This window comes from Oratosquilla oratoria, chromosome 9 (assembly GCF_046742065.1).
Source record: "Oratosquilla oratoria isolate Oo_2021 chromosome 9, ASM4674206v1, whole genome shotgun sequence".
Taxonomy (NCBI): Eukaryota; Metazoa; Arthropoda; class Malacostraca; order Stomatopoda; family Squillidae; genus Oratosquilla; species Oratosquilla oratoria.
The window spans coordinates 48,543,868-48,567,971 of NC_134785.1; the positions used below are offsets into that span (position 1 = coordinate 48,543,868).

Genomic DNA, 24,104 nt, shown 5'->3' on the forward strand with positions numbered 1-24,104 from the left:
TCTGTGACTCATAGTTTTGAATTCCCAACAGTCAAATGGAACACCAGTATCACATGGTCGCTCTTCCCCATAGGGTATTGGTAGATTAAGGAATCAACAATATCTGGCTCTTGAGTCATTAGTAAATCCAAACTGGCTGGTGTTTCCCCACCTCTCATCCTTGTTGGTTCTCTCAATACCCTTTTGACCATTTTTAGTTCTGCACTACCATCATCACACCTGTTCCCTATCATATCTGTTTCCATATGATATACACCCCATTACCTAAACTGATATTCACATATTTTTCTAACTTGGTCTTGATTAGATGTAACATGTAGTGTTCCTTTCTCCTCAAATAATCATTTACTTCCTGTCTTTGTGTGTGAAAGAGAGAAAGTGAGTGATGTTGCCTTGAGTTCCAGGGAGTGAAAACATACTGCTCAACAGTGCGTGGTAATGGTCCTTGGATCCCCCCTTGTAGATCTCTTAGGAGAAATTTAGAACAGTTGTCTGTGTTGTTCCAGTTTGGGGCTGTTGATTTATCACTTATTTATAGTAGTTTGAGGAGGGGAATAGTTACGAATTGTTAACTCTTTTTTGAAAAGGTGGAGGAAATGCAAAGAAGAGGTCCTGGACCCAATCCAAAGATAAGTGCCAGCCCCCTTAGTACTGCACCTCTAGATAGGTGAGGATGTTGTTGGCAAATTATGAAGAGGTCCTGTATACATTTGTGTGTGTGTGTATATATATATATAAGATAATTTTATGACCATCGCGCAAGGATTCGAACCTGCGCTGTACATGACGACAAGAGGCCCCCATGACTGCCGCCTTACACCGCTCGACCACTGATAAGTATCAATGGTCGAGCGGTGTAAGGCGGCAGTCATGGGGGCCTCTTGTCATCATGTACAGCGCAGGTTCGAATCCTTGCGCGATGGTCATAAAATTATCTGATTAATGTTGCTGTCCACTAGCGAATTCCTCGTATATATATATATATATATATATGTATATACAGTATATATATATATATATATATATATATATATATATATATATATATATATATATAAACCAACAGATATTTTCTAACTTGGTATTGATAGCATAGCCTAATTGTTTGAATAGCATCACTGTTACTAGCAAATTGTTTTATAATATATATATATAGATATGGAAATTGGTATGTTATAACACATTTGTAAAAGTTCACTATAAACCCACTATCGGAGAAATGATAACGGAAAATACAGGGAAACTGTTTCCCTGTATTTTCTGTTATTATTTCTCCGATAGTGGGTTTATAGTGAATATATATATGTATATGTAAAGTACATACACATGTATTCATATACGCACGTGGGAAAAATTATAAAAGTGATGGGTACCTACTTTTGGTGATTTTGTAAGATGGACAGCACAGCTGGCCATTTTTAGAAACCCATCCAAGTCCTCACCTCCATCAGAAGGTGCCCTGAGGGTGTGACGCTTGGTCTGCGAACTGGGCCCAAGATCTGTCATTCAACTTCCACTGCATTTCTTACACCTACTCACATATATAGAGCTGACAACCAGTGACAGCTCCCCTCCTACTGCCTTCAGCCGGTGACATAGAAATTGCCACACCAATACAACACAGACAAGAGTCCAAAGTTTCTTCCCAGAGAGATCTGTGGGAGTGCCTATGGACTGTTGACAGCTCCCATGGGGCTGCAGGTTTCCAACTTAGTGAAACTTGACACACAAATTATTATTATTCCATATCCCGAGAGTGATAATACTACATTGTGAGATTTCGTAATACTCAAATGTATTCTACTTTTATAAACACTTTACACTTTTGTTTTCAGGTGTTGAAGATTCATGCAGCGAAGTCAGAAATAACAGTAGAAGACTTATGGAAAAATACAACAACAGATCAAACCAAGTTGGGTGACAACAATATAGGCAACAAAATGATGAAGATGATGGGATGGACAGGTGGAGGGTTAGGCAAGGACGGCAAAGGCATATCTGAGCCCATAAAGTATGTTATTGTGTTTGTTTGTTTGTTGAGAGTACAACTTGGTTGTAAAGAATAACATGCTTCTTACATCAAATACTGATGTAATTGATATGAGTGGTGCAATCCTGTTCACATCATGATTTACCTTCCTGTAGAAGAATATATGAGCGAAGTTGGGTTGAGTAAAGGTTCACATTGGTCATTTATGATATCTAACATTGTCTCTCACAATCTTGGAACATTATTAGTTACAATTTTTGTATGCCAAATCTAGAATTGCTAAATTTAATAATTTTTAGTCGTAATATTTATACATACATATACCAAGGGCTTTTTCCCCCTTCCAAGGGAGGTAGCCAAAGTCAAAGGCACAAATCCACTCGCACCCATTTCATCCCCACATACTCCACTCCCATTCACCAGGGAGTATGTATAAATAATAATTTGATGCAACCCAAAGAGATTTCTCCCCATCTTCTCTTTTTCTGCATGAGGGGACAGAGAGGGGGGTCACTGATTAAGTGAAGCAGCCTTGCTGTGGATGGGATGTGCTGTCTTGCTACACTGCTTCTGGCCAGGGCAGTGGGCAAGATGCAGGGATGACCCATCATCCAGAAGGAGCCAAGATGAGAGGGGGGGGGGTGAATGGGAGTGGAGTATGTGGGGATGGAATGGGTGGAAGTGGATTTATGCCCTTGTTTTATGGCTACCTCCCTCGTAAGGGGGGGAAAGCCTTTGGTATATGCATGTATGTACTGGAGCATATGGGTGTTACATAAACCTAAGGATATTTAATCTTTTTCCAGTTGTTATACATATTTATGCATATTATATATCATGTGAAGGAACTCTTAAGCCAAGCAAAATATTAACGACTATTTCAGACCAGCACACGTGCTTGGACGGGAGGGCTTAGGTGCTGAGAAGTCGCCAGCATCCTTCAATCGACAAATGGATCAAATAGTTAAGAATTTTATAAAGAATCCAAATGTAACTGATCTAGCATTTTCTCCAGAATTCACAAAGGAACAAAGGGCAGAAATTCATGCGTAAGTTAATTTTTGTAGTGATTGTTGTAGTTCAGCGATAAATATTCATATGAAAATTAATTATATTAATGTGTTTTTTCCTCTCTATCTACCTCTCTCTTTAGTCTATATACCAAGGTCTTCCTCTCCCTTATAAAGGAGGTAGCCTAGTCAGGGCACACACCCATTCCCACCCATCTTAGCTCCTTGTGGATGAAGGATCAACCCTGTCTCCTGCCCACTGCCTGGGTCAGAAGCAATGCAGCTAGACACAGCACATCCACAACAGGGCCATTTCACTTAAACAGTGCCCCCTCCCCTTCCCCCCTTTCCTGTCCCCTTATGTAGAAGATAGAGAAGCCAGGGAGAAATCCCTTTGACTACGTCAAAATATCGATACACAACCATCCTCCACTCTCCCCTGGATTTTTTCTTCCTTGCTCAACGTCCCTTTCACCCCATCCATCCATTTCATCCTTGGTCATCCCCTCAAGTTCATCCCATCCATTTTTGCTTTCCACAACTCTTTTGCTAATCTTTCTTCACTCATTCTTTCCACGTGTAAAAACCATCCCAATAATCTTTCATCAGCCCTATTTGCCAGCTCCCTTTCAACCCCTGCTTACCTCTTCACCTCCTCATTTCTCACTCTCCCCAACCTTGTAACCCCTACAATACTTCCCAGACACTTCATCTTAAACAAATTTAAACTTCTTTCTGGCTCTCTTAAATTCCAAGTCTTCACTCTATACAGTGTCATAGGTACAATCACCCTTTTATGTGATCTCCTCTTTGTATCCTTTCCCAGATGCCTATTTCTCATGACACTTTTCAATCCCCTGAGACATTTATTTGCTTTTCGCAATCTACAGTTTACCACCATCCCAATTCCTCCATTCCCTGCCACATGCAACCCCAAATACTTAAAACGATCCACTTCCTCCAGCCTCTCTCATTTAACACTTACCCCCATTTTGCTGCCATCCTACCACATACATCTCACCACCTTACTTTTACCCACATTTACCTTCAACTTTCTCCTATTGCATACCTTTCCAAACTCCATCACTACATACATGCATATACCAAAGGATTTTTCCCCCCTTACATGGGAGGTAGCCAAAAAACAAAGGCATAAAAACTATTCCCACCCATTCTATCCCTAACTCCATCACTAGCTGCCTTAATTCCTCTGACCCTGCCTAAAGTGCAGTGTTGTCTACAAACAACAGCTGGTTTATCTCCCATTTCTCTCTACCATCTCCAATCCCTTGCCCATTACCCTTGCATTTATCTCCTGTACCACCCTGTCCATGTACACATTGAACAGCCATGGGAACATAACAGCCCTGATACACTCCCAGAATTACCTCAGACCACTTGCTCTCTCCATTTCCAATCATAACAGAGGCTCTACTACTCTCATGAAAATTTTTGACTGTCGTTAACAGCTTTCCCCTAATCTCGTATATCAGCAATATCTCCCACAGTGTTTTTCTGTCTACCCTGTCATAAGCCTTCTTCAAATCCATAGGCTTAAAAAAAAAAATCCTTACTTTTTGTCAAAGCCTTCTCACAAATCTGCCTTACCACAAAAATCTGATCCACACATCCACTACCTTTCCTAAACCCACATTGCCCCTCACCAATTACTCCCTCTGTTCCTCTTCTAATCCTCTCAAAACCCATAAGATTTTCTAACTGTACTCAACAAACTGATCCCTCCGAAACTGCTACAGTCTCATTTGTCCCTATTTCCTTTGTAAAGTGGAGCTATGCAAGCACTCCTCCAGTCCTGTGACAATCTCCTCCACCCTTAGATACACATTAAACTTCACTAGCCAGTCCAATATAACTGTACCTCCTTTTTTCAGACACTGCATGACATCCATTCAACCCAGGTGCCTTACAAGCTCTCAGAATTTTCACAGCTTCTTCTTCTTCTTCTTCTTCTTCTTCTTCTTCTTCTTCTTCTTCTTCTTCTTCTTAAGAGAAGAAGAGCTTAAATGTGTTTGAGATGAAATACCTAAAAAATATTGTAGGGGCTACTAGGCTGGATAGAGTTAAAACGAGGAGGTGAGGAGAACTAGTTTGGAAAGGGAGTTGGGAGATAGGGTTCGTGAAAGAGTATTGGGAGGGTTTGGACACGTGGAAAGAATGAGTGAAGAAAGATTAATAAAAGAGGTGTGGAAGGAGTGAACATGAGGGGGCGACCAAGGATGAGATGGATGGGATAAAAGGGGCATTGGGAAAGTCTGTTGAGGAAGGAAGGGAGGGAGAAGTCAGAAGATAGGGGTGAGTGGAGAATGGTTGTGTATGGATGATGATGTCATGCATGGAAGGGAGTGGGTGGGGGATGGGGGGTGAGGGAGTATATGTGAATGGTATTTTGATGCAGCCCGAAGGGATTTCTCCCTGTCTCTCTTTTTGTGCATGAGGAGATGGAGAGGGGTGGGTTGCTAATTAAATGAAGTGGCCTTGCTGTGGACATGCTGTGTCTTGCTGCATTGCTTCTGACCTCCTGGGTTAGTTGGCAGGGGACAGGGATGACTGATCATCCATGAGGAGCTAAGATAAAAGGGAAACAAATTAAGAAAAATTGTACATGTCTATATTTCCATAATTCAAACATACATATTAACTTCTGTTTCTCTCACCACAGGCTAGCAAGGAAATACCGTTTAAATAGCCACAGTCATGGCTCAGGAGCAAATCGCTTTCTAGTATTATCAAGGAAATATTCTGCCAAAGAATTGATATACAAATTGCTTCAGGATGGTGGAAGGCATGACAAGTATGTTCTGATCCCACCTGGAGGGACAGATCCATTGTGTAAATAGTAAATATATCATCTTTTTAGATAAACCAGGTAAGGTATACTGTACAGGTTTTTCATTTGCGTTTAAAGGAAATATATTGCTTGAATTCATATTATTGATGAATATATACAACATATATTAGTGTGTGTGAATTGTGTAATGTGTGTACATTACTTTTTTTTTTTCTTTTCTTCTTTTTCTTTCTTAGAATGTGATTGGTCTTTGTTTCTTAGACACCTTCAACATAGTTTTTTATATCATAGACTTTGTTCTAATCAGAAATAGATGATGAATTGAGGTCCTCCATATTAGGATCCACCTATCACCAATGTAATAGCAGCATCTATGTGCTGCTTTCGTGAAGAGACAAATGATGCATCTCATCATAGCATAATTTTTTTCTTCTTTTTATTTCAGTCAACTCAGGGCCACTGGTAACCATCCTTACTTCATGTAGCACAATGACACAGGACCAATAGAATATCCAAACAAGAAAATACACTGCAAAGATATCCAGAGGGGTGATTTTTGCCATCAAATCTTATAAAGACTGGTGTTGTCTCATTCAAACTAGATGTTAACAAAACAAAGTGATGTATGATATTGTATTAAATGGTTGAGTTGATATTAAATGAGAGTGATCAATCATGTCAATTCTCTTACATGATCCAGAGACAGGAAGACTGTTCACCTATGCAGGTGAAGTTGATTGAGAGGTCATGATTAACCTGTCCATTGGAGTATTGCTTCCATTATCCAGGATAACTGTGCAGTAGTTACCAAAGAAGTCCATTAAAAAGTTGGCTAAAGCCATGATTATGAAGAATTTGTGTTTGAAATATACATGGAGTGGTGAAAGATGTTTAGTTAGGGACTTTGAGAGGGGCACTGTTGGGGAAGGAAAGCTATAAGACAATCCATGTGCTCTTTAGAGATAGTTTGATATTGAAAGGAGACTGGAAAAGAATGACAGAAGTAAACGAGTTTTGAAGACAGATTTGAGAAAATTAAACTAAGTGTGAATGTCAGTAAGGTGGAAGAAGAACAAGGTGAGGAGCCCATGCCAAGAGGTGCATAGCTACATCTGATGCATTCACCTTTGCCCTATGTGCTTGGACTGTTGAGAAAGGCAACAGTCACCACAAGAAATTGAAAGAAAGTGTGGGATTTGAACCCACAGTTACACAGATGCATCAGCTGCAGGTTTGATTGTGCCACCAGCACACAATGTCAATAAAAGTTAAAATAAAGAAAATAGGAGTAAGAAAGGAGAAAGTCCAAAAAATTACATGTAGAGGTGAGTCAGAAGAAGGATTTCTTTGGGAGATGATCACAGGTTGAGTGGCTTAGCATTGCTACTTGGGCAGGATGTCAGGAGTGGAGATGATTCAAGGCTGTGTAGGAGCAAGTGAGATAATACTAAGGGCATACTACATTAAATTTCCATGCTTCAAAGTGGTGGCATAATTGGAAGCTGCTGATTCACTTAATTGTGGGTTTGAGTCCTATATTCCTTTCCAGTTCCCAGCAGTGGTTGTTCTCTGCCCCAACATGCCGAGCACACGATAGGGCAAAGGTGACTGCTTCAGCCACAGCTACGTGCCTCATGGTGTTGGCTCCTCGCCTCCTTCAAAGAGTTCTTCATAAGAAGGCACTGTCCTAGCCCTCTCTGATGAGGGAAGTTCCGTGATGTTAAGCCAAAACTAAATTCTAGGTAGTTAATACATTAGGGACTTTGATGAAATCTGTTTTGACTAGAGTCATGTGGTATTCTTTTATGATCGAGATTAATCTCCTCTCAAAGAGGAGGGTAGTAAAAGTTAAAAATCTGTTATCTTTCCTTTCTGCCACCCTCATTGAATCTCCCTCACCTCCCCCATAATTATATTTTCCCTTAACACTATGTGGTAGGTGGACAAGAATACAACTACTGTGTTCCCCTGTGTATTGTAAAAAGCAACTAATTGTATTGGAGTGAGGGGTGTAGGGAATTCCTTTCCTTGCATTTAGTTAAGGCAAAGGTATGCTTGACTTGACCCCCTCCCATGTAAGGAGAATTGAGGCTTTTGTGACCAAAGCAGTTGGTGGTTCACCATAGTCTTGGGTCGCGTGTTGTACTTACGATCAGCAGCCCATGAAGTTTGGGAGGGTGTGTGAGAGAAAAGTGAAAGCAGTTGCAGGCAAAAGTAAGGTGACGAGATGTACAAGGAGTGAAGGTAGTGATGGTTTGGGTGCAAGTTGTGATGCTGGAGTCACATGTGGCAGGGAATGGAGGTGAACAGGAAGGGAAGCAAGTAAATGTCTGGGGGGAATGAAAAGTGTCATGAGAATTCTGTATCTTGGGATGAATGCAAAGAGAAAACTGTACAAGGGAGTGATTGTGCCCAAAGCACTATATAGAGGTGAGACTTTGAATTTGAAGGATGCAGAAAGGAAGAGGCTAAATGTATTTGATATGAAATGTTTAATGAGCATAGCAGGTGTAATGAGGGTGGATAGAGTGAGAAATGTGGAGGTAGGAAGGAGAGAGGGCTAAAAGCTAAGGTAAATCAAAAAGTGGTGAGATGGTTTGAGTATATGGAGAGAATTAGTGAAGAAAGACTTGCAAAAAGAGGACAGAGGGAAGAATTGGATGGAATGAATCACAGAGAAAAATCAAGAATGAAGTAGATGGATGGGTTGGAGTGAACATTGGATGTGAGGAAGCCTATATCTATGTACCAAATACTTTTCCCCCTCATATGGGAGGTATCCAAGTCAAAAGGCACATACTCCCACCCATTTCACTTCCACCTATTCCACTCTCATCCACCATGGAAAATGGGTCATCCCTGTATCCCACCCACTGCCTTGGGTCAGAAGCAATGTAGCAAGACACTACATCCACAGCAAGGCTGCTTCACTTAATTGGCAACCCCCCTCTCCATCCCCTCATGCAGAAAAAGAGAAGATGGGGAGAAATCCCTTCAGGCTGCGTCAAAATATCATTCACACATACCCACTCCCTACCCATCCCTTGCACCCTCCCTTCCAGATACAAAGAGAACAACTTACATCAATGGCAAGAAATGGCTCACAAACTTCAATGCAAACACTGTTGCGGATTTCCATCTGTGATCTTTTTTGATAGCATGTATCTAGGATATTCATCAAATGCCTTGATTAGGTTTACTGATACCATGACAATCCTTTCTGGTGGTGTGTTCTGGTTGAATCCCTCCACTTCATATTGCTTGGGGAGGTGGTATCTGGAATTTGGTCTGTTCTCCAGGCCAGATCAGCAAATTCAGTACTCCACCAACACCTCTAGAGAAATAAGAACCACAATGGCATAATTGCCTTCAGGACATCATTCAGCATTAAAACAATGGAACACAGGATAGGCCTGATCATTGATTCAAACTCCCTTAGATGCAACCACTACACAGTCAGTCAATCCATTGCCCCTGGTTTATCTTGCAGAAGATAGAAGATAAAAAAAAAAAAATTGTTTCGGTTAACTTACAATGGATTCCCCTGTGTAGCAATACTTTCACCAATGTTAATGCACCTCTTCACAAGTGATATTCCAACACCAGACCCAGAACAGAACACTAAAGTACTCGCCTTACACAGTGCACCAAAACAACTACAAACACCCAAGAACAATCGGTCAGTGTTTTTTGGGTGGGGAGTCTCACCTCCCCACCCAAGAACACTTGGTTAAGAGCATCCAAGTTTACTCAAAGTAGAGCGATGGAGCTTAGAAATGATAGGATAAAGACTTCACCTCTGAAGTCATCAGAAAGATTACTCACTTCAGACAACTGTTACTCAAAGAAGAAACTGCAATAGTAAAATTAAATTGTCAAAAGATATGACAGTAAAAATTAATATGATAAAATTTGCAAGCATGGACTTTAGATAGCAGAAGAAAATTCTAATCAGTCTGCATAGTTCTTAACAATCAGTAAAACAAACAGACACTATACAAAATAAAGGATTGAAATTGTAAAAAGATGCATCAAAACCATCCCAATAGAACACTTGCACAAACAAAAATCCTTCTCATTAGGATAGCATACATATTTGTATGACAGACCCCTCAACCCTCATTACATCACTAGCACAACCAGCTGAATGATGAATAATAATAAAAAAAAAATCTATTGAAGTATGTACAACCTATCACCTGTACCATGCAATTTATCCACACATTCACATTCACACCCAAATCAGTAAATTTCTTCAAGACAGACCACCAAACTATTTCACCAAAATCCTCCAGACATGAACCCCACAGAAAAATCCCTCTTAGGAGAAGAAAGGACTACACAAGCATGCTTGCATTCAAGATACCATCTGGCTTTAAGACAATAACAACACAGAATATGCCTAGTTATAATATTAAAATACACAAGATGCAGCCACCACAAAGAGGCCACCAAGTACTTCATCCTCACTGCCCTGCATGAACTATATCCAGACAACAAAACAATATTTTCATATCTGAGTAACCTATGGGTCTTTCCAGACACACTCACACACACAGGACAATATAAAATTGGTGTAAAGAAAGTGGGATCTGAAAAAGACCTGGGAGTAATCATCACAATGGACATATCCCCTGATAAACAGATAAACAAAATTGTCAGAGAAACTTACAACTTGCTAAGATCAATAAAAGTGGCTTTTACTTGGATGAAGATATGATAAAGAAAATACTAGTCACACTGATAAGGCCAAAATTGGAGTATGCAGCAACATTAATCACCCAGTTGTAAAAAGAATATAAGGAAAATTGAGAGAATCCAGAGAGCAACTACAAAAATGGCCCCAACACTACCAAACTGTCATATGAAGAGAGATTGTCTAAACTAGAATTGCCAACTCTGGAACAAAGGAGAGAATGACTTGTTGACTATCTACAGAATCATGAGAGGTATGGAAGTCCTTGATAGAGAAGACTTACTAAATTGGGGTAAGAGAAACACAAGGGGACATGGAAGGAAGCTTAAAAAGGACAGTTCTAGAAGAGACCTGAAAAAGAACAGCTTTCCCCATAGAGTGGTGGGTGTATGGAACAAACTAGATGCAACAATAGTGTGTTCAAAAACCATGCACGAATTTTAGAACAAATTAGATATGGCGAGACACTGAGATGGGACACCACGAGCATAGCTCCCCTTCCCGTAAGATACAACTAGGTAAATAAACACACACACATATATGTGTGTATTTACTTAGTTGTATTATATGTGTGTGTGTGTGTGAATAAAATTTGTAGTGGATTTGGTGGGGGTGCATACATGCCTTGGCTGTACCTCCCATAGAAGGGGGAGAAGGCCCTTGGTATGTAAATATGGAAAGGTTTATAGACCCATGACTTTTTTCCTTCTTCATCAACATATATATATATATATATACATACATATACCAAAGGCTTTTTTCACCATTACATGGGGGGTAGCCAAAAAGAAAAAGGCATAGAAATCACTCCCGCCCATTTCATTTCCCATATATTCCACTCCCCTCCCTCCCTCCTATCTTGGCATCTTCTGGATATATATATATATTTGTTGCCCCTGGTCTCTTGTATGCATGTCTTTACCTAGTAATATACAGGGTAATTATATTTATAGGGTCCCATCTCTGCACTCCCAATGGTCAATTCTGACCTTTTGTTGTTCAGTATTATTTGACTATTAATCCTACATCCAAACTACTTGATTAATCAATAATCCTACATGGAAAACATCTTTTTTCAAGTTCTTCAAAAATCAGGTCCTTTTTTATTTCAATTATGTCCTCTGGTTTTCCTTTGCTCCCACACTGCTGTTAGATCATCTCTCATTCTTCTCTGTGACGATATTGGTGATCTATATATCCATATACCAAGGGCATCTTCCTCCTTGTAAGGGAGGTAGCCAATCATGGGATGCACCTGCTCCCACCCCTTTTACTCCAATTTACCACTCTTGTTTCCTTCTCATCTTATCTTCTTGTGAATAAAAGGTCATCTCTGTGTCCTGCCCACTTGTGAGCTCTCCTTATGTGAAGTAGAGGAAATATAGTCAAAGTTGATCCATTTGGGCTGGCTCTAGAAACTGAGTGCCAGCCTTTGGTGCAGCATCTCTAGATGGAGGGGAGTGTTTGAATTTGAAGATAATCAGCAAGGATGGAAGAAGTGTGAATGTAAAAATATATATATATATGGAAGAGAGAGAAATGGGCTATGGTGGCGCATGCAAGGGGTGAATGGACAGCGTGTATAATACCGATTATCACCTTGAGTTTTATGGAGTAGAAACTTGAGACCCCAAAGTGGTTGACAACAGTTCAAGGACCCCCTGTTGATCCCTAGTAAGAAATATTGGACTATGATCTGTGTTGTATTATTGTGAAACTGTTTCTGTCTCACCAGCAGGTAGTAGGAGGTAAGCAGTCACAAGATGTCAGCTATTTGTATGAGAAGGTAAAGGAAATAAGGAAAGATTGAATTAAGGTTGATGCGAGATCTTGGACCCAGTCCAGAAACTAAGTGTCAGCCCCTTGGAGCCCCTTCAGATAGAAATAAATGTTTTCATGGGCCATGAAGATGGGTGGGCCACTTTCTAAAATCCCGCAGAGGATTACAATGTGTACTGAGAAATAGGTATTTGGGAATGAATGCAAAGAAGAGATTGTATGAAGGGGTGATTGTGCCAACAACACTATATGGAGCAGAGACATGGAACATAGGAGGAAGAGTTTAAATGTGTTTGAGATGAAATGTCTGAAAAGTATGGTAGGGGTTACAAGGTTGGATAGAGTGAGAAACAAGGAGGTGAGAAGGAGAGTAGGGATAGACGAAGAGATGGGAGATAGGGTTGATGAAAGAGTATTGGGATGGTTTGGACACATGGAAAGAATGAGTGAAGAAAGATTAGTAAAAGAAGTGTGGAAGGTAGAGGTGGGTGAAGTGAACATGAGGAGATGACCGAGGATGAGATGGATGGAAGGGGTGAAGGGGGCTTTGGGGAAGAGGGGAATGTCTATTGAGGAATGACGGGAGAGGACAGAAGACAGGTGAATGGAGAATGGGTATGGATGATAGTGCGATACATGGAAGGGAGTGGGTAGGAGATAGGGGGAGTGTTAGGGTGTGGTTATGTGTGAATTATATTTTGATGCAACCTGAAGGGATTTCTCCCCATCTTCAATGTTACTGCATGAGGGGACAGATAGGGGGTGGAGATCACTGATTAAATGAAGTAGCCTTGCTATGGATGTGTTGTGTCTTGCTGCATTGTTTTTGACCCAGGGTGATGGACGAGATGCAGGGATGACCTGTCATCCAGGAGGAGCCATGAAAAGAGGGAGGGAGGGAGGGGTAGTGAATGGGTGGGAGTGGAATTATGCCTTTTGACTTTGGCCACCTCCCTTGTAAGGGGGGAGAGACCCTTAGTATATGTATTTATGAAGATAGGCAGAAGGGAGATGATTTGCTTTAATATTTCTACCACAGAATTGCCACCAGCAAGTACCCATCACTGTCATTGGCTTCATCTTCTTTCTCTTCCTCAAAGGTATGGAAGAAAATGTCCTCACCGTACGAATATCTATAAACCAATATACCAATGGCCTCTTCCTTCTTATGAGGGAGGTAGCCAGTCAAGGCACACACCCATTCCATGGAGTTCTGAAGGTTTGAAAAAATGGAATACCAGAGGGTAACAGAGAGGAGGATATTGTACTCAATAAAGTGGTTGGTCAAAGATTACCAGATGTTACAATGGAATGCTACCACATGTTCACTATTGGTGCTTATGCTCAAGTCTTGCTTGGCACAACTTAGGCCTACCTTCAGCAGAGATCAGGGATTATTTTGTCACCCATCCACATAAAATGCTCAGAAACTGACTTGATCTGTGATTAGATATTAGTATTGGAGCTTTTCTCGTGGTTGAGTTTTTATGAAATGCTATTTGTTGGAAACGTTTTGGTTTTATAAATCTGCTCAGCAGGTACAAGACAGGACATGTTAACATCTTCTGGTGATGTCCCAGTTCAGTTGGTGATTTCACTTCAACTTAGTGTTCAGCCCTTCAGTCAGATTGTGGTCTCTCATTGTACTCAAAATCTCCTCAGCCTAGTTATGATGGCAAAGTTGCTGGAGATGATGATCATTCTAGAAGACCACAGTAATGACAGTGTTAGGTTTATCTTTAATTGTTGTATGATTGTGTTCATAGCAAAGCTACTTACTAGAATAGGAAGGAGGCAACCAGGATTTTGATTTGGAGGATTTGTGTTATTCAAAGCATATATTAGAGCAATTATTTATTTGTCGGTTACTTCTGTTGATTGGCTTACATATCCAATCCACTCGAGTGCAACAGACTGACGAGGTGTATCCATAACAAAAATTTGTTATTGAAATGTAGGTGGAATTGCATAGTTGACATTACTTTCTTGCCATATTAGTGGAAACATTTGTTAAGAGATTGGTTCAAAATATCTCTTCAAATGAGATGCATCTTTTCCCTTTGCCAGTGATAGGTACCAGTTTGTGATGATTTTGCAAAACAGACATCAGAAATTTCTTCATCACTCTCACTTGGCAACTTGTTCTCTGGACTGGGTCCAAGAATTCTTATATCAACTTCCAGTATCTTTCCCTCACTTTTTACAAGAAAAGCAAACAGCTAATGACCAATACCTCCTGCTAGCTGATGTCGTAAAAACAAACCCACACTAATACAGTACAGAGATCCAGCAAGTGTTGTATACTGCTCCAGTTTTCCAGCTGAGGCAACAATTATTATTATTTCCTTTTGCAGTATCTTTTTATTACAAGTGGCATATTTTAATTTCATTTCACCATTTAAGAAGTTACCGTAATAGAAATTTATTAGTGATAACATACTGGATCATAACTTAAATTTATGATTTTTTTTCCTTGTAGGTATACTAGGATCAATGCATTCTTATTACTGATTTTCAAACAAAATCTTTGTACAACATATGATAGACTTGTGATCAATGAAACTGTAATTTTTTGTACCTGCTTACAGATGTCATACAATCTTTTCAAAGAATTAAATACAAAGTAATAAATATGAAGTTTAATTAACATGTGAAATGTAGGTGGAATTGCATAGTTTGACATTTACTTTCTTGCCATGGAACAATTTGTTAAGAGATTAGTTCAAAACGTCTCTTCACTTGGGATGCATCTTTTCCCTCAAAGGGGTAACCTATGGATTTTGCTAAAAAATTATCAAGTGGCTGATTCTCCCAAACTTATCCGAGGGAGAGAGTCTGGCACAGTGCACTGTGAGGTAGACGTGGGCAACCTGGACCCAGGAGTGGGCCAGTGGTGACCAGCGAAATATGACCCTTTTTTCCCAATTTCTCACATTTCCAGCTATGCTGCTAGTACCTTTGGCCTAAGCGATGACTGAGTGAAATCCACATGAGGCATGGTGTGGGTTATGGTGGCCTAATCGGAACAAGTGACCAAAATTACCCAAAAATCGTCAGGTTACTGATTTGGCCCAAACTTACCCCAGAGGGAGTCACAGTGCACTGTGAGGAAACTGGACCCCAAGGGCTTTTTTTTTTCTGATTTTCACATTTCCTCCTCTGGAACCTGTGCCGTTGTCAGTTTTGGAGTTACCACACCAAGCACACTGAAAGATGCCTGCAGCAACTAATTCCCACCAGCCCTCAAGGGTGTATGACCCAAAACAATCACCCTATCACACCAAATAATAGTGTATTCCATCATATAGGGCAACTACCAAAGTTATCCTTAACTGGGAAAACGGGTGTATTTTTCTTCTTCAACACCTGTTTACAAGAAGATATCAATATGTTACCCCAGTGAACCCACACCTCCCATAAGTCACTAAAGTAAGAGATGGGTTTTTATCTAGGGATTGTTAGTGTGGGACATTGTAGAATGAGATGATCAGTATTTTCTGTGTGGTGTATCTAGGGCAAGAAGCAACAAATAGCCAATCAATCCATTGCCCCTCATCTCTTGCAGAAGATGCCTCAAGTAAGCCTGTAGGTATCCAGGAAACAGTGCATTAGTGCCAGGAATAGAGCTAACAAATCGTTATGTTTCATTGCTTGGATGATTTTGCATAGAAGTGCAGAGGTAATTATCACACTCTATCTGGTGTTAGACCCATCTTTGACAATGTGGTCCAGTTTTGGTCTGTCCTATAGAATGGATTTCAATTCACTGGAATCAGTACAGAGGAGGACCAAAATGTTACATGGGCTCAAAAACTTACCTTACGAGGAGAGACGTACCTTAACTTACACTCTCTAGAAAGATGAAGAGTGCAGGGTAACCTAATAGAGGTGTTCAAGGTCATCACATTAAGACAACAAGCCAGGATTTGCAGTAATGGACAAATTTAAATCTAAGAAGGAAATAAGCAAAAACGCTTACTAATAGGGTGGTCAATGAATGGAATAGCCTTGGTAACCATGTAGCAAGTGCTGAACCTGTCGGTCTTCATATAGTTAGACATCTTTATGGATGGGGATGACAAGTGGTAATGAACATGGATCTGCCTAGTGTAGGCATTATGGTCTCCTGCAATCTTATGTTCTTAGTACTTCAGTACAACTCAAATTCTCATTGGCTGCCAAACTTACAATTCATCACACTACTCAAACTATAAAATATAAAGTCACTGCTGTATTACTTGTTCTTTTTTACTATGAGTAATAATAAACAGAAAACATGATCAAACCAGTTCACAGAACCCAGAGGTAACTCATGTACAACTGCAAAGAAATATGTATAATCAAGATGCTGATGCCGGCATCCTCGTGCTTCATGACATTTACACGGTCGTCATCATACTGAAGTGGTTAAGGGATTATGGAAAGAGTGGTGTTCCAGTTGCCAGGTGCATCAACCAGATTGAACTGCAAGGTGGTTTTCAATCCCTTCAACAAGGGAACCCTCAAGAGCCGATTGAAAAGGACTAGTTGCGAGTAAAGACACTGATGGTACAAAAGACGAAAATATCTGGGGTTCAGCACACATTGCCACTATTTGATATTACAGAAATTCCATAGTTTTCAGTGTCACTGGCACTAGGATAGTATATCTAGATGCTTTATCACCACTCTCATTCATATTGTTTCTAATTTATGCTGTGAAAACTGAGAATATTGCTTATCAAAAGCAAGTGGGCACATTAAAACAATTTTTGATCCTGTACAACTTTACTTGTTATAAAATAAGATTTTACAATGTTACCAAAATTAATACTTTATATACAATCACATAAATAAGATATCTAAACATCATTTTCATAGTCTGCTGGGTTTTTCCTCATAAGCTGTTTATGTTTTGTCTCAACGTAGTCATAAATCATGTAGCCAATTATGAAAGCTGTGGAGAAGATAGAAAATTATAGAAACTCGTTTCAACATCAGTTCCTTGATTAAACAGGACAGAATAAGGAGACTAGGAATTCCCTTTACACATTTTCTCCCACAAAGAGATAAGATATACTATAACTCAAACCCCCCCTTACAAGGATGAACAGGTCATTAGTATTTGGATATAACAATATATGAAATTATTTTAACCAGAATAATTAATCTTGTACACATTCATCACACCTACTGTAGATTCACATACTTACGTGGCACAACTCGCAAGAACTGCCCCCTGAATCGCCTGAACATGTTAGGAACTCCAAGACTAACAGCTCCTGCAAAAGCCTTCTGCTCAAAGGGTGACAAGGAGTATTTGATGATACCCCGAGCACGGGCTAGTTCGCCAAATCCCTTACCCATGGTGGCTGTAAAAATAAACATTTACATGAGCTTATGCATATTTCTGTCCTTCAAATTTAAACTACCTAGAGTACTCATTCATTCCAGTCAAGTCTGATCAGCATTGGGAGGTCCAGGAGACTTACATAGGGTTTGGTGTTGGTGTATATACTGGTATTGGAAAATGACGGGTTTCTCTTTGCACCTCCAGTTTTGAAGCTACAAGTACTCCAATGGGTATAGTGGAGTGGGGGGAAATTACTGTCTAGAAATAAAACCTCTCCTATCTTCAACAAGGGCCAGCCTAAGCAGGAAACGCTCACGTACAGTCTCGGCCGCTCAAACCCACCCTGCCTAATGATCAGTTTTAGGCCGGGGCATCAGTGCCAGAGATGCCAAATATCACAACTGGATTTGACCCAGTCACAAAGCCTGCAGCTTGGAGTCTCATTGGAAAGAATACAAGAAGCAGCCTGGGAGAGAGAGGTGTAGGAGGAGGAAACAGAGAAATGAGGAAGAAGGAAAGGAGATGCTTGGCACTGATGGCAATGGGTCTTGGTCTATCCTATAAAGGAGAGGGTCAAGGGCCAACAGACACACATGCTCAGTATTTCCTCTTTAGTTAGCACTCTCTCCTGATCCTGACATTATTCATTTTGCTCTCTACTTAATAAAGGAGAGAAAAATCCATCCTGTGTTTGTGTGAACTCCTCCTCTTGGCAGCTCACTCACACATACCATCACATGCACTCTGTAGAATGATGTATTCGGATTTTTTTTTGAGAAACATTTTCTAAAAAAAAAAGTTACAACAGCAATAGATATAATTGGTGAGTAACTATGATGATGTTAGCCAGTCTTACAGATGCAATTCTTATCTATATCATCATATAGCTTTTAGCAATCCGAATATTGTGCACCCTATAAATCATCAGTGGCAATTTTTAATTTTTTTTTTTTTTTTTGGCAGGGGGCTGTGGTGCAGATCAGCACACCTAACTTTTTTTTTTTTTTTTTTGCATCTACACTATGATGCAGCCCGAAGGGATTTCTCCCTGGTTTCTCCTTTTCTGCATGAGGGGACAAAGAGGGGGTTTGTCGATTTAATGAAGTGGCCTTGCTGTGTCTTGCGACACTGCTTCTGACCCAGGGCAGTGGACAAGATGCAGGGATGACCCATCTTCCAGGAGGTGCCAAGATAAGAGGGAGGGAAGAGGGTAGAGTGGAAAGTATGTACAGGATGGAAAGGGTAGGAGTGGTTCCTATGCCTTTATTTTTGGCTACCTCCCTTGTACAGGGGGAAAAAGCCTTTGGTGTATGTATATTACAACATCCAAAAATATTTCTATGTAACATTTCTTGTGGAAATTAATATTATGGGATATTGAAAAAATTTCAACAACCTTCTGCTACACACCATTTGGTCTCGCATGCTCACACAACAATTTGTATATATTTTTTAATCTATATTACAACACCTTCAGCAACTTTTTAGCAAGGTTTTCCCTGAAATTAATATTAAGGGATGATGAAAAAATAATTCCTGCATCCTTCCTGCCACCAGCATGCCGAAGCGGTGTCATGGTTGGCCAGTCATACAATAGAAGATGTAAGTCTGTCCCTGCACTTTTTTAGGTTAAGTTAGGTTAGGTAGATTAGGTTTGGTTAGGTAGGTTAGGTTAGGTTATCGAAATAAACACCATGAGTGGACAGAGCCTTTATTAGTACAACGTTTCACTTGTTCCAGCTTTTTCAAGTACATAGTTGTAATACACATGATCGAGATCAAATAAGAGGAACAGGGGGGAGGTGGGTCACTGAATACTAGGAAAGGTTAAGGAGGTGGACCAAATGTCTGGGAACAGGAAAGATTAAGGATATGATGGAACAATTGGCTGGATGAAGGACATTAGCTCACAACCGAGAAACAAAATATCAATACAGAGAGATTTAAAAAAGACAACAAGAAAAATAAAATGACAATACGAAATGAACATCGCTGATAAATCCAAAGAGAATCCCAAAGAATTCTATAGTTACATTAGAGATAAAAAGGTTGTTAGGAAACCCATTGGTCCACTATTATCTGCTGACGGTCAACTTGAATATTCAAATGAAGGAATGTGTAATATCTTAAACAATTATTTTAGCTCGGTATTCGTAAACGAAACACCTCAAAGTGAACTCCAAACTGAAACCTGTGAAAAGTCTAGGGTAAACATACTCACTACGGTAAATATAACAAAAGAAAAAATTAAAAGGTGTATAGACAAACTCAAAGTTAATAAAACACCAGGGCCTGACGGTTGGCATCCAAGAATCTTAAAGGAAATGAAAAATGAGATTGTTGTTCCATTAGAAATTATTTTCAAGAAATCCATCATATCTGGAGATGTCCCAAGAGAATGGAAGCTAGCTAACGTTACTCCCATATTCAAAAAAGGTGACAAAATGAAACCAAATAACTATAGGCCTATAAGTTTGACTTCAATCGTAGGAAAAATAATGGAAACTATCATCAGAGATGCTATCGAACATCATTTAGAAAGTAACCGTTTGATAAATGATAGCCAGCATGGTTTCAGACAGAAACGTTCTTGCGTGACTAACTTACTCGAATGCTACAACACAGTTATCTCAAATTATGACAAAAGAAACAGTATAGAATTAATATATCTCGACTTTGCAAAAGCTTTTGATACCGTCCCACATGAAAAACTACTTACTAAATTAGCTTTACACGGAATAAGTGGTAGCCTATTAGGTTGGACTAGTAATTGCTTGAATGGTCGAAAACAGAGAGTTGTTTTAAATGGAAAAACTTCTAGATGGAAAAATGTTACAAGTGAAGTTCCTCAGGATTTTGTTCTTGGGCCACTTCTATTCATAGTATATATAAATGATATAGACCATGGACTAAAATCTACTGTTTCCAAATTTGCTGATGATACAAAACTGTGCGGAGTGGCAAATAATCACTCAAACCAATTATGTAAGAAGATTTAGATAAATTACAGCAATGGTCTGAAAAGTGGCTAATGAAAATTAACACAAGTAAATGCAAGGTAATGCACATAGGTAAAAATAACAGTAAGTACAATTACAAGTTATTTGGAAATTCGTTAACAAAAATGGATAGTGAGAAGGATCTAGGGATAATTATCAGTAACGATCTAAATCATCTAAGCAGTATATTTCATCCTCTGAGAAAGCAAATAAGCTATATAAATCGTTGGTTCGTCCACATTTAGAATATACTGTTTTTATATGATCCCTGAATCTCATTAAAGACATTGACAGATTGGAAAAAGTAAAAAGGAGAGCCACAAAACTGATTCCAAATATCAAAACTAAATCATACGAAAATCGACTAAAACATATGAATCTGTTTTCCCTAAAAAAGCATAGACTCAGAGTTGACTTGATACAGGTCTTTAAGATTTTAAAGGGAATTGACAACATCAAAAGTGACAAAATTTTCACATTGAATGAGAATCAGACAAGAAACAATGGTCTCAAACTGTCCGGAAATAGATACAATTTGGAAGTAGGTAGAAACAACTTTGCCAACCGTGTAGTTGATTAATGGAATAAAATTCCTGCACAGGTAGTGCAATGTAGTTCAGTTCGAAGCTTTAAGAATCATTTAGATAAACACCTAATCAAGATGCAGTAATGATTATAATTTATTTTATATTATTTGTTTTTGTTTTGTTATCATTTGTCTGTTTGATTCTCATTTATCATTAGTTATATGTCAATTTATTATTTATTATTTACCTGTTTGTTTATTATTTAACTATACCTATGCATTTATTCATGTATTCTATTTGTTATTTACAATATTATAGTTTTTATTCATTAACTTATTATTGATTTTTTTTCCGCATCCGAACAAGATATGGACCAAAAGGTCTCCTGTTGGCATGCTCTGCCTTTGTAATCCTTTGTAAGAAAATAAGAAGGGTCAGCAACTATCTACTGAGGGTGGACAACGACCTTGAGAGGAAAAAGTAAATTTTGAGGGGAGCTAGGGATAGCTTAAATTTAGGTTAGGTTAGAATAGTGAGGAAAACCTACATTTCATGAAAAAATAGTGGAGGATACTTGCAACATAAATGGTACTTCATTGACATGAAGTGGGAAGGTTGCAGGATTTTTCTCCCATCCCTTAATAGCAATTTCCACAAGAAACATTACTAACAAAAGTAGTCTGACTTGTCATAATATAGATACAAAAAATATATAAACTACTGTGCAAGGGGGAAGATATATCCTCACAATTTCCAAAATTCCCAGGTCAGTTGTAGAATCCCCCCCACCCCACCCACTGATCAACTGTGGACTTGTCACCCTAAAAAACATTGGCTAGGTTTGGCTTGATTTGTTTATGTCAGGCCAGGTTAGGTTATGTATCATGAGCCATAATCAACTGTAGAATTTTTAGTTAGGTTAGAATAAATGGTATTTTTTCTGAAGTTCACACCTACGCAATATAGCATTAGAAAATTAAATATTGATTTCATAAATCAAAATATTTTTTCCTTGGCAGAATTCAATAGCAGAAAACATTGCTAAAAGCTACACAAATGAACTAAGTCACATAAACTCCTTTAGACACCATCTCTGTTTTGATAGATTCAAAGGTCAAAGACAACGTCGACCCTGATGACCTCTAAAACTACAAGTACCACATTACTAAATACAGGTTAGTTAGGTTAGAATAGACAAATTTATTATACTTTAATTTCTTCTACCTCCACATCTACCAAAACAAAGATGGCGTCTGAAGCAGTCGAAGCAGCTATGTTTGTTTATGTATCTCTTTAAACCTTTTCTGTTATTGATTTCTGCCAAGAAAAATGTATATCACATTGGTGTATTACACTTTGCAAAATTATAATTTAATTTTCTATTGCTATATCGCATAAGTGTGAACTTCTAAAAAATTACCAAATATATGTCATGAGCCATTATCAACTGTAATGTCCCACAGCAACACTTAATTGTACAATCTCCATCCCAAGCACAACGGGGGGTTCTACAATCGATCCAAATTCCCATCACTTTCTATTCATCGCCACATTCTTTGATATGTCGAGGGGAGGTACTGGGGGTGGGTGGGGGGTATATAGTTATGCCACCTGGGTGAAGAAAGCAAGGACAACAGTTTCCTCTTTGTGGCCATTGATGAATATCTTGCCAAATACTAAAAGAGGTATTTGCCTTGTATCCCTATGCCTGTGTTTCACCCAGTTCTAAATGTCTCTCTGACATGCAGGCATGCTCTCTACCACAGCCCATTAAAAATATAGATAAATAAAATAATAAATAATAATAAAAAATACATATATACATAAAAATTGCTACTGACACTAACATTAATTTATGGTACTTATTTGTGTTCAAAATACTCAGAAATGATAACAGCTACTGGACGAGGTAAGATTTGCATCTGTGAGACTGGCAAACATGTTTATAAATATCAATTGGTGAGTGTGACTATTATTGGAAACTATATTTCCCAAAAACTCAAGCTCCATGGAAAAAAAAACATGGCAGAAACGGGTTTATTTGTTTCTGGTACGATGATGATAACACCTCTGCAATTTTGTAATTAACTAAGCAATTGCAACAGAAAAATCAAATATCCTGATTATTTCACCTGAAATCAGACATCAAAATTAAGATATAATAATAATTTATTCCAATATGATAGTTTCATGTAAACACATTATCATGATTATGATTATTCACATATTTCGTTTTTGCAATTGAAAATTTAATTTCTATGGAATGATTACGTTAACTTAGGTTGTGAGCTATTTGCCAACATAAGTTTCATGTTAGATATCTGTGCTTGCGTGATTCTGGAATTTTATGTGTACATGTTTAGTAACAATACTATAAACGTCCCTATTGCGCAAGACTCAGCAAAATATAATGACCTACTTCATGTTATTTTGGACTAACCAACCTAATTTCTTTGAAGTAAATAAATATATATATGTCTCTAGAGATGATCTCTAACATTAAATAAAATCACTGCGGTACTGCTAATCTTATAATACTACCTTAAAACATTGTGCTAAGGACTGGAAATCGTAATTGTTGCCGACATCTCAAGAACCATTATATACTACCAACAAACAATATTTAGAGTAATTGGAAAGCTGCTACGCTGCTCTCGTAGTTAATTAATGTATTTCCAGCAGAATTTAGTACTCCTACGACATCTAATCATATATTACCTGGTGAATGTTTCCGTCTTTTACCACCTTGTACGGGTCTATCTTCAGCAGCTGATCAGGATAGAATTTGTTGCAAGTAACGTAGTAGGAAAGCGCTAGATTAGTTTGAAAAGAGTTCGGATGAGCATGAGAAGGGAATTTTTGGTTTTATTCACTGCTAGAATATCCTTATAAGACAAATACTACCTTCTACGTTTGTTGGTATGCATAGAAAGTACTCTTTACTTTCAGTGACAGGTTTTCA

General features: G+C 38.8%; 2 protein-coding genes across 6 annotated transcripts in view; one reads left to right on the forward strand and one right to left on the reverse strand.

The window, feature by feature from the left end:
• Positions 1-14,534, forward strand: part of LOC143028382 (uncharacterized) — a 45,400-nt gene extending 30,866 nt beyond the window's left edge. For 4 of the 5 annotated variants that reach the window (XM_076190366.1, XM_076190370.1, XM_076190367.1 and 1 more), the window contains 4 exons: positions 1,836-2,011; positions 2,875-3,039; positions 5,681-5,887; positions 6,255-7,666. In XM_076190366.1, the coding sequence (XP_076046481.1) occupies positions 1,836-2,011; positions 2,875-3,039; positions 5,681-5,858 (519 nt within the window). In that variant the 3' untranslated portion in view covers positions 5,859-5,887; positions 6,255-7,666. Of the gene's footprint in view, positions 1-1,835; positions 2,012-2,874; positions 3,040-5,680; positions 5,888-6,254; positions 7,667-12,240 lie in introns of those variants that run through there. The other variant, XM_076190369.1, reaches the window with a different exon arrangement.
• Positions 14,535-17,032: 2,498 nt separating this feature from the next.
• On the reverse strand, positions 17,033-23,987 carry UQCR-Q (Ubiquinol-cytochrome c reductase ubiquinone-binding protein). The gene is made up of 3 exons (XM_076190371.1): positions 23,861-23,987; positions 17,477-17,635; positions 17,033-17,220 (listed from the first exon to the last, which is right to left on the reverse strand). The coding sequence occupies exons 2-3, from the start codon at positions 17,628-17,630 to the stop codon at positions 17,126-17,128; spliced, it is 249 nt and encodes an 82-aa protein (XP_076046486.1). The 5' UTR covers positions 17,631-17,635; positions 23,861-23,987; the 3' UTR covers positions 17,033-17,125.
• Positions 23,988-24,104: the final 117 nt, after the last annotated feature.